We start from the raw sequence: 15,020 nt of genomic DNA on the forward strand, positions 1-15,020 counted from the left end.
GATATTCAGTTAGATCTTGATGATATTTCAAAGCATTGTAAAGATAGGCAGCTTGCGTTAGAGGTTCAGAAATTTAAATTTGTGCACTTCACAAAACAAAACAAAAAACCAACATAACCACAATTGGAATTCTGTAATAATTTACTTCGACCATTACTCCACTGTTAAAATATTGCAGTATTTGTTTGAAACAGTTTTCATGTGCCTTCCACAAGTCAGCAGACTGCTACTGTATTTAAAGAACACTAAATGATAGTCCTTTCAAAATTCTCTAGAAATCAGTTTTTGATTTCCAAGGGTACACACTTGCTTGCTGCCATAACAATTTTTATTGTCTTTCAAGAAAATGAAATCTAATCAGTAACTGCATAATTATTCTACATATTGTACAGTCACCATTTGCATTAAGAACTGGAGCAGATGGGAGGGGGGTGCACATGCAATTTCTTTTTCTCAAAAAGCCTGTTCCATTGGCGTTAGATGCCTATTTCCCATACACCGCCTTTGTACTTGATCTGTTGAATTTCACATTTGGCTCTTATTGCCTCTGTGTTTTTCACAGGAAGTGCATCAAAGATTTTCTGTTAACATATATTCTTTCCACCTTTAGCATGCTTTGATAATACCACAGTTCAAAACTCTTTGAGAATGCTAACATGAGCAAATACTTCTTTTCATTTATGTGCAGTTTTGTAATATTTAGTAATTTGTAGGGAAGTTGTATGTACCATTATAAAACCATGTTTTAAGGAAGTCAGCATGACATTAAAATATGGGTCTTTGCAGTGTTGCCAACATCTTGTCATTTTCATTAGCTACTAGACATCCATTTCTGAATAAAGGTCTCTTTTAGACTTTCCCATGCAGCATGGTCTTCAGATGTTTGATCCTGCCTCTAATTTTAATGTCATCTTTCCGCTTGTGTTAGGACAATGATGCATTCTATTTTCTTATATCTCAGAATCCAGTAAAGATCATCCTAGGTCCTTCTAGACTCCATTTGCCTGGCAAACGGCCATGCTCACCTCAATTCCATTGTCATTGCAATCATAATTAAGTCTTTCACTTAACTGTGTTTGCTAGTCCATCTGTTTGTTTCCTGTTTTTCCTGCTAATTTCTTGTGTGTGGATCTCCATTACGTGTCGAGCAAAAACTCAGTGTTCTCAGCAAAATGAAAGTGATTAAAATACATTCTATTACTACCTAATTTCCTGGTCAGAGGTCCTGCAGGACAGCTAAGAACAATTTTGCTAGTAGGGAATTGCCATGATTAACTACGCCTTCAGTTACGAAGTTCTCACAGTTCTGATTAAATGTAATGGAAGCTGTAGCATTGACACACACATTCTTCACTTCCCTCACATGGTTGAATCTGTCCCTTGTTTCTAAATGTCTGTTTGTACAGCTGTGTTGGAATACAGTTAAAAGATTTTCAAAATTTATATCGTCATCCATCCTCTGCAGCCCACTGTGAAGTGCATGACAAACATTACGCCCCATTGTACTGTGTCTTAAAGTTTCTTCCCATTCCATTTGCATATGGATCATATAAATGCTGCTTAAATGCCTTTGTGTGTGCACTGTAATTGGTCTAATCTTGTCTCTGTATAATGCATTCCTAGATTCCTCATTCATGGCTGTTTTTTTTTTTTATAAGTAGGTGGTCACAGGATAGTTGACGCCATCTTTGAGTGCCTGGCAGTTCAGGTTTTTTCAGTATTTCCATGACGCTCTCCCAAGTTTCCCATAAGTTAAGCTAACACGTGGCTATTTGTGTTGCACTTCCATGTATGCGTCCAGTATCCCCCCCCCCGTTAGTAATATGTGATATGGGTCCCAGACTCACACAGTTGAGCAATAGTGTAGAGTTGCTTCCACAGATATTTTGCAAGCAGAAACCCATTCATTGTAAACTAATGGCATTTTTGCAGTATTGTATGCATGAATAAAGTCTGTGACCTGTTTACTCATGAATGAGCCCATGTGATCATTTGATTTCACATCCCCACACATTATTTTGGTCTGGCATTTGTATGAATTTACTGATTCCAGTAATGAGTCATTAGTAACTGATACTGTAGTCATTGGATAATATATTTTTGTGTTTTGTGAGGTGCATATTTTTACCTTCTTGAGCATTTAAAATAAGTTTCCATCTTTGCACAACTTTGAAATCCTATCAAAATCTGTTTGGACATTTGTGCAGCTTTCTTCAGATAGTGCTTCTTTATAGATAACTGTGTCATCTGTAAAAAGTCTGGGGTTACTATTGTTGTCTGTGAGGACATTAATATACAATACAAACATCATGGGTCACACTACACTTCCTGTGGAACATGCTAGAAGTTACTTCTACGTCTGTCAATGACTCGTGTCAGGTATACAGTAAAACCCCATATTAACAAGTCCACTTTTAAGCAGTTCCTTCTTTCTATGAACATTTTTGTCGGTCCCTGTGATAAACCTGTAAGAACAATGTTTAAAAAATAAATGTTCCACATCTCTTCCTAAACCACAGAACCAATTTCAACTGAACTTGGTACAAGTATCTCTTACTATAAGACAGCAATTGCTGTTTGGGTGGGAACCAACTATCAACGAATATTGAGATGTGAGGAAAAATGCTGGATCATGCATGAAGTTTTCATACAGTTGTTCTTCACAACTGAGATACTCCTACGGCCAAGTAAGCTTAAGGAAAGGCCTGACACCTGGGAGCACTTTTGATCTGCAGCTGTTTTTTCTTGTCTGTTATATTTCTTGTGAGTTATAACAATTACAACATTTTTCTAGTTTTGAGTGATTTCTTGTCTTTCACAGGCATTATGTAAATTATTTTGCTGGCACCTTTTGCACTTCTTTTCCGTCCACTCTGATATCTTGTAATGAAACAATATCTTCAGACTCCTTTCTTTTCTTAATACCGCACCAGACATTTCTTACAGAATGTCATTAGTAACTGCTTACATTTCTGTTTGGACTGCTAAGTGACACAAATGTTTTTTTAAGTATAAAAAAAACTTGGTATGCTTGTGTGTATCTCTGGAGAAACTTAAATGTAGTCACAAAGTTGTTGGTGTGGCAGTAAACATAGAATGACATATTAATATGCATGAAGAAGTTTGCCCTACTGATATTTATGTAATGTCACATAAAATTGTATTTCCCTGTCAAATAATGCTTTGTTCTTATCCTGAACCTGTTGGTAGTCTTATCACAAATCTGAACAGTGAGTGTTGAGATGAATTATTTGCTTCCACAGGAGTCTGCAATGAATGCACAGACAGCAGATTCGCTGACTGTGCTGCATGGTGCAGACACAGCACATGCTCATGCTGTAGTTACTGATGAGGAAGATGATGACGGATGTCCATCTTCCCCAGGCTCTAGCACGCAATATGTCGAAGGCGGTGACTTGATGGCCGCTGCTATGAATGATGAGGTGACAGCGCAGCTCGCCGCAGCAGGTTGGCAAAAGACACACGGTGATTTCACTTTGCTTTGTTTGTCTTTAGTTTTATTACGTTTATAATTTGTGCTTGCGATGGTCCACTGGGGGATATTGGTTATGGTCACCCAATTTTTCTGTAACAGATGGTCAGTTACTTCTTCATTCATAACTGGCTGTAACATTGGTCTTTCTAACATAACTATGTTAGATATGTAGCTTTGAAGCTTAATTCCTGGTGCTGGTAATATTTCCGGTCAATGTCTGTACATTTTTGGTGATTCATAACACATTTCACCCCATCATGGTGCTGGAATATTTGTCTCAAATGTAAGCTCAAATGACCAAGATTTTTTATAAAACCCAAGAAACTAATCACTCTCACAGCACCATTTTGTCTAGTACTGTTTACTTTGTCATTTCAGTGCTTCAAAAAATGAAATATGGTCACAGTATCTACAAGACAAACAGTTTTGTACCTACAGAAGACCATTTGGAAGTCTGACTGTAGATAAAACTTGTAATAATAATAATAATAATAATAATAATAATAATAATAAATAAAATTAAATGAGTTCCACAATTTAAATATCTCAACAAAACAATTCAGAAAAATGAAATAGAAGTGAAAGCCAACAAGTCAGATGACAGAAGATGGACATTGCTTATCAACTCACTCAAAATATCTCCAATAAAAAGTGTGTTCAAGCACACAAAACTACATTACATTACCGTCATAAAAACAATGCCTATATGGATCAGAGACACTAATTTTAAACAGGAAACAGACATAGAAAACTTTCAGAAAAAGGAACGGAATATCATAAGAAAAAATTTAGGTCCAAAACTTGTAGATGAACAGTATTGGCTTAGGGGCAAACAGGAAATCAAACTGCTGTGGTGCGCACAGCCACACAAACGCAATGGTCAGTTACCGCGGGAGAGTTAAGCGGCGCCTGCAACGTAGTACCAGCGTGTTCCACCAGCCGGCGCTAGAGGTGTTCCCGCCAAACATTCAATCAGTCGCGAACTACGCACGTGCACGAGCCTTTTTCCTGCACGTTTGGTCACACTATGATATCACCATCCACCAGTCAGGGATTGCCAACAGCCGCCAATCACCACTCCGGAATCAGTGGAGGAAGGCTGGAGCCGCCATGTTAAATAGCCGGAAGAAAGGGAAGCTGGCGTCTTTCGACTCGCCGTGGACTGCCGTCTGGAGGATACATTGATGCAGCCGGAACGTCCAGGTGCCATGTCTTTGCTACGCCGGCCAATGACCCTGGACTCTGCGCCCATCTACTTCCTCAGCATCCACCGGAAAGCATCGAGAGGAAACCCGACAAAGGAGCGTAAATTCAGATCAGTTGCTAATATTTCAATTCAATAAGGTGGCATAATTCTTTGGCTTGTTACAAAATTTTTGTAGGAGAAGCAGCTTTTTTTAAAGGAAGTTTATCTTTTTGTAAAATTAAGTGGTGGCCTTGCTCCACTTAATAAAAATATTTTGTTTGCACATGTGTGTTAATCTGTGGATATAACACAAACATTACTCTAATATTCACAGTGACATTAGAAAACACAGATTAAGATTCTATGAACACATCAAAAGAATGAATCCGGACAGACTTACAAAGCAAATAGTTGAATTCTATGAAGAAAGGAGTAAATCTAAAACAGACCCAATGAAATGGATTAGCGAAATCAAAACAGATCTGAAACTAGCAGGAATTACACCAGGGGATATCCAAAATGGAAATCTTCAGATCCAAAATTGGCACGTGGCAAGCTGACCAAGAGGAGAAACCAAAGAAGAAGACTGGAACAACGTGGTCTCAAGAAAGAAAAGAAACCCACAGCAAAAGAATGAAAGAAGTATGAGCACAAAGAAAGGCAAATGCACGCCACTAAGTACTTCACGTAGTCCTAATGGGCTCATTCATATATATGCATATGACTATCATGTAAACACTGTTCTGTGTTGGAAGATAAATATTGGAAGGAGCAATATTTATTTAAAGTGATTTAAAGATAATTTATTTTATTTAACTAATGACATAGTGGAAGAAACTGAATTGATACTTAAAGATTACCTGTAATTTTGCTGTAATACCATATAGCAAGTACTGGAATGATCCAGTAAATAACACTGTGGCCAATTTTTTCTGTAGTCTATATATGTTGATATATCCAATGGAGCATATTACAGTGGGATCAGGGACCATTGCAATGACAGCAGAAGGGAATAGAATGGGACAAATAATGTACATATTAGTGTAACATGGATAAAAGATAACTGTATATGATTATTTCCTTGCTTTGCGGGGGGGGGGGGGGGGGGGGCGGCAATCTGTGTATCAAGTTATCCGGTAGCAGAAAATTGCAATTTGTGAATAAGAAGCATACAGAATGCACTGGAAATTACCCAGTGTCAATAGCTGAGGCTACAACAGGTTTTAGTCATGATTTGCAGTGTCTTCACCAAATTTGAAATTGAAAAACCTCATCTGCTGTGCTGTTTTCAAGGTTTGCCTACAATGATTCTCCCCCCCTAACCCCCCTTTCCCCCCCCCTTTCCCCCCCTCTCCCCCCCTCTCCCCCCCTCTCCCCCCCCTCTCCCCCCCTTTCCCCCCCTTTCCCCCCCTTTCTCCCCCTTTCCCCCCCTCTCCCCATGCACCTTTTCAAGGTTTTTTCATGTTGGAAAATTGTTTAAAGTTAAAAATTATTTCATCTTATTAACTATCCCAGAGAATGGCTACTGTTTAAATCACACTGTCTTCTGTTATGTTTACATGATATGCATTTCATCATGAGTGTGATGTGATTTCATGTAATGTCTTCCGAAGATGATTAAGGGGAGGTTGGTTATCACTTTTCTTGTGCAGTTGATTTTCTTCGCCAGGAATGGCTGTTTATTTCTCACTCTTGGACATAATTTTGGTATAGAGTTGTTTATTATACAGTGGGTTTTCGTCAGTTTTTTGAAATAAGTACATGATCCATGTTATTACTTGTACTGTTAATTTTTTTTGCGTCAGGTATGCCTTTTATATACCTCATCAGTTGACATTTTAGCCATTTTACACACACTGCGGCTGTCATTGGAAATGGATAGGTCTGTGGTGGTCTTCGCAATGCATGTTGGGAGGCGCTGTTTTAACAGTCATGATTGTTTTGGTTTTTTTAACTTTATTTGCATTTACTTGCTTATTGAGTAGCATAGAAGCATGATGTTTTTCTTCTTTACAGTAGTTTATTTACAGGGAGATACATAGTTGATAATATGTGAGTGTTTTGATACTGTTGATTCAGCTGGAAAATGTGTGTGTGTGGTATTTTCTGTAAGTCTGTTAATGTTTCAGATGTTAGTTTCTGCAACTAATTAACATATGGATAGTGAACGTATTGTACAATTGTCATTGTGAAAAGTATGCATCTACTGTGCATGCATATACATGTTTTAGTAGGCACAAAGAATTTGAGATTCTGACTATAGTTCTTGCTTAGCACATTGGCAGAATGTTGTCATTATTAACAACAGAACACACACACACACACACACACACACACACACACACACACACACACACCTACACACACACCTCTACCTCCATTACATGTCTGAAATCTATCACATGAAACATATGCATCTTACTTTATCTGATAGGCATTCTGCAGTCTTGTATTTCATAGACCCTTAACTGTGTTCGGATGACAAGAGACTGATCTTTATACTCTGAGTTATTTCACATTGAATAAGATTGTGGAAACAAGTTCTTAGCTCACCAGTAACCATTTGAAATCTGTTACTGGATTGAGGCTTCCAAGCATTATGGACTTCAACTATTGCTTCATGTTGCTCCTTCATGTCTTCATAACATTCATTTTCTAAGATACTGAACTTGTCAGTTTCTTTTTTAGTTCCATTTTGGTCCTTACTAAGTTTTTTGTTTACTGCTGGCCATTAAAATGACAGAACTGTGAAAGCGGCTCGTTGCAAATGTCAAATTTACATGAAGCGCACTACATAGTGCAATATGCCAATAATTAGCATTTCAGTGCAACTACACCAGGCAGACAGGAGTGATGCTATTTACATTCTGTATACAAGGAAATCTTACGCAAAAGGTTTCTCATTCAGAAATTGCATTTGAATGTTGTTTATTTTTGAGAAGTTCATTTTATGCCTTGTGTAAGGAGGAGAAACCTCTACCAAATGTATTGGAAATTGATACTAGAAAGACACATCCTATCAAGAATGCAGTTTTTTGTTCTGTGATATTGCTGCTTGCATTGGTAGAGATCCTACAGCTGTCATGTTAATATAGAATTGGTGGGTTCAGTAGGGCATATTTAACAAAAAGATGCCAACTATGACAAATCATTCAAATAATACGAATTTCCTTCAATAATTATGACTTTATGAATGATGTAGCAAAAATTAATATTTTTTAAATTTTTTTTGCGTATAAAGTGCTCAAAAGGATGCTCAAGAGAAAATCATTCGTTACAACTTGAATTCTCAACAATATTTCTTGGTATACTTGTCCTTTTCTGCCCTTTGTAGACTTCTCATTTCACCAAATACTATGTATGGTATATGACTTCACCCTTCATAATGTATAACTAGATATGAAGAGGTATATCTTGCACAGTTGTTATCTTTGCTGATCATATGACTATTCCTGGCAAGCTCCTCCTAGAGATGTCTTTGTTGTGTTGCTATGACAAATTGCAGTTGAGCTCTGTTTGGTGGTTAATGTGTGTGTGTGTGTGTGTGTGTGTGTGTGTGTGTGTGTGAGACATGTTAACAAGTGTTTATTGCATTTATCATAAACACATTAATGTAGAATTCTTTTCTAGTGCATACGAGGCATGTGTCAGGGAAATATGCTCAAAAGATTTTGAAATAAACAATGAAAGAATTTCAGGTGCAGCAAAAGTGTGTGATGACATTACAGGGACTAGTGACAGTGTTAAGAAACCAAGAATTGTTGAAAAAATTTAGGGAAGAATACTTGAAAGCATGGCCCTGTCTACTGCGCTCCTCCAAATCTGATTCACACACACTTTTTAGTAGTGTGTATAGCTGGAATTTTTCAGTTGTTTGATGGAAGAGACAATTGCCGTAAATATGTGGGTAGCAAAATTTGTTGACGTACACTGAAGCTGAGGGACACAAACAAGAATTTAACAGTTTTTGCTGAATCCTTTTAAGATGAAAGTTTGGCAACAAATGCAGAATTGTTATTTATGACATTCCTTGTTGAGCACAATGCAAGATGTTTGTTAAAGAAAACGTTGGTGATTTGAAAGTAGCTTCAGAGCATGGTTGTGTGAGAACAAAAATGGGTGTGCTAGTTAAACACATAAACACATGGCATCAAAACAAAAATCATGTCCCCAGTGTAATTTTAACAATCAGGAGCTGCTAGCTGCTAAGGGGGCAACTAGAGTATTCGTTCAAAACATGAGCCTTCAACTTATATTTCAGAAATATAGTGCTGATCTGAGACAACATCAAACTCTAGCAGGTAAAAAAAAAGCTCTGTATTAATCTTTGAATAGACTGCATTTTTTCAATTTTGGGTTGATTTGTAGTAATGTCTGATTTAGCAATGCATCAAAATATCCGGCCACTACCACTCACATGCACATAACCTGCTGTCCCCTCCCCCCCCCCCCCCTTTTCCCCTGCTTGTACTATCCAGCACATTATTTAATGGATTTCTTAAATGTTGGCACCTCTATAAAGATGATGCAGCATCTCAGCAGCTCCATGTCAGTAGCACCTGAGAGGAGACACACAGCTTGCTCTGCTGTGAGAGATTGTACAGCAATGTCAGGTACTTTGAGTCAGGAAAGGGGCTTATTTCTTCACACTGTTTTATGACGTTTTGAGCTGCACAGTGACCAGTTTTACAGCTTCCCATCACGCAACAGCAAAGAGGGGTGTCTCAACAGTGATATGCTTGACAACACTGTACACGGGAGTGGCTCCACATCCATCCATATGAGTCGTGGTTCTGAGTACAGCACCACAATGAATGTATCCTTGTGTGGAGACTTCCAGGATGGCAGTAATTGCCATATTCCATTTATCATTGTCATACCTTTTGTGATGGTATGGTGTGCCATTGCATACACAACACTATCACCTCCGGTTTTGTTTTCACAGCTAGTAATTTGGCCAGCAGCCATTACATTACTGACACGTTAAGACCAGTGGTTGTATGTTATTTAGGAGGTCTCCTGACACTATCTTTCTGCAAAATAACACAAGACTGCATGTTGCCTTGCTGCTTTCACCTACCTCGATACAGAGGTTGTTAGACTGTTGCATTGGCCAGCAGGTTCTCCAGATCTTTCACCCATTGAAAACATCTAGTGGTTGGTTGCTCAGAATCTAGTATACCACCTTTCACCAGTCACTTTGACTGACAAACTTAGCATAGAGTTGAAGAAGCATGGAATGATGCGCCCATACCTGTTACCCGAGCTCATTTCACCTTGATAACCAGTCTGGTTAGACCTATATTGCTGCCAACTCTATGTACCAAATTTCACACCCGTATACCCCCAGAACATCTACAAATTTAATCTTCAAGCATGCATACCATTTTTCACGACGTGAGCAGGCATGTGGCGCACTTTGTACACGTGTAAAGAATAGCTGCCTTTGTTACCAAGGGTAACATGTATTAGCAAAATCCCAGTTTGATTGTAGTTTAATTAAACGATGATAAAATAAACTTACATTATATGTGCTAAGTCATTGTTATAAACAATAATAAAATAAATTTTTCATTATATCGCTCTGTGTGGTATCATAAAAGTATTACTCCACAGTAAAGACCTACTCAAAGCATAAAGAGTGCAATTGCATCTGATTCATGCTAACTGCTTATTCGATTACTAATTATCTTGGAGACAATTGCCTCATTGTGAGACTGTTGCTAGCTTGGAATCTGGGTCATTTTTTTGCACAGATCATAAATTATTTCTCACCTAACTTGCTATTTATTTTGTACTACTCCTGCTCATTTGAATGTATGATAACAGAAATGACTACAGTGTTAGCTGAAGCAGTGATGAAGTAATACAGACATGGGCTCATAATTGTAAAACAACAATGGAACAGTAGAAGACAATGTGATTGGCACATTGTATACACAGCCGCACCCACTTGAGGGTTAATAATGTATTTTCCCTAGTATACTGCATATGCACAGTAAGCAAAATTTCATTGTTTACTATCCTTATTGGTGTTGCAGTTTCAATCCCCAACAGTCTATTTGTTTTATACTGTTGTGTGACATCTGCCATTTCTGGTATAGTGTATAAGAGTCATCTTTGTTTTGCTTTAAAATGAACTGTTATCGTCTTGTAGTGAAATTTGCTGTTATTTTCCAGCTGCTGTAACTCTATAGTGGTTTTCTTCTTTCCCATCAGATTGTAGGCACTTTGATGTCCAGACTTAAAAAATGTTCATAGAATATCTTTTATTTTTTTATTTATTTATTTTTTTTAACAAATCTTGCTTTATCATTGTGAAACCCATTCAGGATCGGGAATCTTGTTTCTAATTTTCTTGTTTGCAATAAACCCTACTCAGGAATTTCCACGTTGTTGTTTTCTTTGTAATGAAACATGTATACTGAATTTAATTATGTTTGGCCTCACTTTTTACTTGTGAATAATCCTATTGTATCACATTTGTTTACTTTATCTTCCAACTCCATTAACTTATCTTCAATTTCAAAACTGTGTAATTTATTTTCCTTGAATTAAAATTAATAGAAGCAGTTGTGATTGAAGGGTCCATGCCATTGTCACTTTAGCCATACTTAATGAAGATAGGTGGAGGTGGAGGTGTGACTGTGCATGGCACATGGACTACAGATCGTCATGCGAGTTCCTTTGCTCCACTATTATCAGCCTGGCTCTACAATGGAAGTGTGTCTACATCAAGTAATGGAAGTATTATCAGTAGTGTTTCATCTGTATTGGCATATCAATGTCCCATAAATCCACATATGCTGAATATCTCCCATCAACCCTGTACATTGTACCTGAGCCTTCCAGGTCTCCAGGAGTTTGATCGGTTGGCAAACAATGCCAAATATTAGCAAACATGCTAACCTCAAACTTTGCACAGGCCCGAGTGTTTGTAGTGTAATACATTTAATTCAGAAGGTAGCAGAGTTCCACTCCCCACATTTCTTCCATTCAAGTTGCTGAGATTCATATCCTTATTTGTTCCACATAAAGCAATCAGTCGAGCATTTCATTATGAATACTAGCCACTGAAAAGCATGAGCATCTAAATTGCTTATTTGGACTTATCCTGATTGGTTCACTCGATCCTAGGAAAAGTGTCATTATGGGATCTGCCTCATATCTTAGTAGAGCTACCATTTGTATCTATTCTTGGGCTATTATTTAGTAAAAACAATGGGGTTAGTTGCAAAATAGTTACTAATAATCTTACTAACAGTTTAGTTTTTAGTGTTGTCTTAAGTATTAGTGTAATAAGTGATACTTACCACTAGTCATTTTTGTACAAATGTGCATGGTAACATTAAGTCAATTTTTATTTCATTGTAATAGTTTGATTTGCATGCCATGTTTGTTAAAACTTTGTATGAGTGTTGGCGTTTAAACATTGTTACATTGGTTTTTATATCTGGAGAGTTGAATAAATTTTATGAGTGATACCAAATGTTCATCAGAAATTGTAGTCAGATTCTCCCCCTTTCTCTCTCACCCAACCAAAACACTTGAATTTGTCATGTAAGACATGTTTCTGTAAAGTAAGGAGACTGTTTCTGTAAATGCTAGTTCTGTTTTTTGTACAAGATCTACTGCCATGAACAGCAACTTTGAAACATCTTTTGACCAGAAACATTTCACACTTTGTTTATCAAACATTCTTGTCATTCCAGAATGATATTTTCACTCTGCAGCGGAGTGTGAGCTGATATAAAACTTCCTGGCAGATTAAAACTGTGTGCCGGACCGAGACTCGAACTCGGGACATTTGCCTTTCGCGGGCAAGCACACACTCTGCTGCAGAGTAAAATCTCATTCTGGAAACATTCCCCAGGCTGTGGCTAAGCCATGTCTCCGCAATATCCTTTCTTCCAGGAGTGCTAGTTTTGCGAGGATCACAGAAGAGCTTCTGTGAAGTTTGGAAGGTAGGAGATGAGGTACTGGCAGAATTGAAGCTGTGGGGACTGGTCGTGAGTCGTGCTTGAGTAGCTCAGTTGGTAGAGCACTTCCCCATGAAAGGTAAAGGTCCCGAGTTCGAGTCTTGGTCCAGCAAACAGTTTTAATCTGCTAGGAAGTTTCATCCTTGCCAGTCATTCATTAACATTTAATTAATGTTTCATTACTTGTCTTATTTTATAAACTGACAGGGTGTGTCAATGTTACGAAAGAAGTTTGTGCAGTGTGGTGGGGAAACTAATATGGAAATTTAAATCTGTAGACGCTTACGCTCACACGCCCCCCCCCCCCCCCCCACACACACACACACACACAGTTTCATTACTTTACAGATACATAGTACGTATTCACTTAAACTGCCTCAAGTATCAGGTACTACGGTAACACTCATTAAAATAAGATGTTCTTTACTTTTAATGCTGCCTAAACCTATGCTTGAATTTCCCGATCCTGAATGATTTGCAGTCATTATATGATGATACTTGAATACCAGGTAAGTTGATTATACAGGCAGCATATAGCAGTTGTTGCTTTATATTGTAAGAACACCGGCCGGAGTGGCCGTGCGGTTCCAGGAGCTACAGTCTGGAGCCGAGCGACCGCTACGGTTGCAGGTTCGAATCCTGCCTCGGGCATGGATGTGTGTGATGTCCTTAGGTTAGTTAGGTTTAATTAGTTCTAAGTTCTAGGCGACTGATGACCTCAGAAGTTAAGTCGCATAGTGCTCAGAGCCATTTGAACCATTTTTTATTGTAAGAACAGATGGTGGTAAAAGCATGAAATCAAGTTACTATGACCAGTGAGTCGGCTTAATTCTGATTAAAATAGTCATGTCATTTTGGTGAATGTAATTGGAATCCTTCAGTAAAGACTGTTTACTTTGATTTTGAAATACTGTCAGAAAAATAAGTCTTTCTGTTCTGACACCTTCAGCTTCTTTGAGGTTGTAAGGCCCATAAGTAATAAGTATCTGCAAGGGCTGTTAATTGTAACTTTCAGCTATCTTGCTAGATGAGATTTGTGAATTCTGATTTTTGTATATGACATACCTCACAGAAGTAAGTTCCAGGAAGATAAATCTGATGAGCTTGAACTCAGTCCTATTGGCAAAATCTGATTTTGCATGAAGAAGAAATAGTATTTGAACATTTGCATCACAACCCCAACTTTGTAGATTATGGTTGTTACTCTGCTGAATTGTGGCTCTCAAAATTTTGGATGGAACAAATTGTATAACTTGTCTACGTAGTTCTTCCAATTCACTGTTACTGGAGGTCCCTGTTCTGAATTGTCTTCACTTACAAAACACTGTGTCAAAAAATAATCTTTTTAGTGTAGAGAGTTCTATGGTGTAATTCTTCATTGGCCAAAATAAGCAACTTTATTTCATTCACATTAGCGTCCAAAGGCATGTACGAAGTGTGATCAAAAAGTAAGAGGAAGTTTTTAATTTTACTGGCTTTATATATCAGATTTCCAATTTTTTATATATAAAAATAATGTCACTTAGACATCACTCAGAACCTGCTGAGTGAAGTCAATGATCCAGACTCACTGAAGAACGTTATAACAGATGACAAAATGTGTGTATATTTGTTCGACTTCAAAACCAACACCCAGTCGTTCCAATAGAAACTACCTGAAGCACTAAGACTGGAGGGGGGGTTGCATGGGGAGATTTCTATCTGGCTGTGTTGAATAGACTATACAGATTGGTGGAGCAGAAACGTAGTTGAACCATGACTTTACTCACTCTCAGTATTTCTTAGTCATAGCCCTACATGATCGTTGATTCGCTCTTCATAAACTGATGCACTCTTTGAAATGTTCTCACATTTTGAATCACTATGGCAGTATCAGAGATAGCTCCATTGTTCACATTTTTGAACTGATTACAAAAAACTGTGGGCTTGTGACAATAGGTGTGTTATTAGTGAAAGAAAAGTACAAGGTTGTACTTACTTGCTCACTCTGAGTGTGACAAATTTCTGCTTCCCACTTCTGCACTCCACTGTACATTCTCTGCTGTGGACTGATATCCTGATCTGAAATGACAAATTGTGGCACTTTTTACTAAGAAATATGAAGTAACAATTAACTAATTACTAGTGCTGTCTGCATAGTCAATAAAATTGTGTGCGCTCACTTTTAAAGTAACAGTGTAGAAGTTCAGTTTTAATAATTCCCATGAAATTATCTTCTATACAGAATAATAAAATTTGTCATACAGTTTATTGAAGTGTCAGACATCAATTTATGTAATTTCAGAGGGGCAACTCATAGGCCATAACACTTGAATGCTGTGGCTTCAATGAATCCTGCTTTGACACTGAGATGCAGTGG

The 15,020-nt window shown here is 37.8% G+C and overlaps 1 protein-coding gene across 6 annotated transcripts in view; it reads left to right on the forward strand.

The window, feature by feature from the left end:
- LOC126483998 (DNA-binding protein Ewg) overlaps nucleotides 1-15,020 on the forward strand; it is a 125,372-nt gene that overhangs the window by 14,813 nt on the left and 95,539 nt on the right. For all 6 annotated transcript variants that reach the window (XM_050107303.1, XM_050107308.1, XM_050107309.1 and 3 more), the window contains one exon: nucleotides 3,264-3,486. In XM_050107303.1, coding sequence (XP_049963260.1) covers nucleotides 3,273-3,486 — 214 coding nt within the window. In that variant the 5' untranslated portion in view covers nucleotides 3,264-3,272. The remainder of the gene's footprint in view (nucleotides 1-3,263; nucleotides 3,487-15,020) is intronic.

This window comes from Schistocerca serialis, chromosome 6 (genome assembly GCF_023864345.2).
Source record: "Schistocerca serialis cubense isolate TAMUIC-IGC-003099 chromosome 6, iqSchSeri2.2, whole genome shotgun sequence".
Classification (NCBI taxonomy): domain Eukaryota; kingdom Metazoa; phylum Arthropoda; class Insecta; order Orthoptera; family Acrididae; genus Schistocerca; species Schistocerca serialis.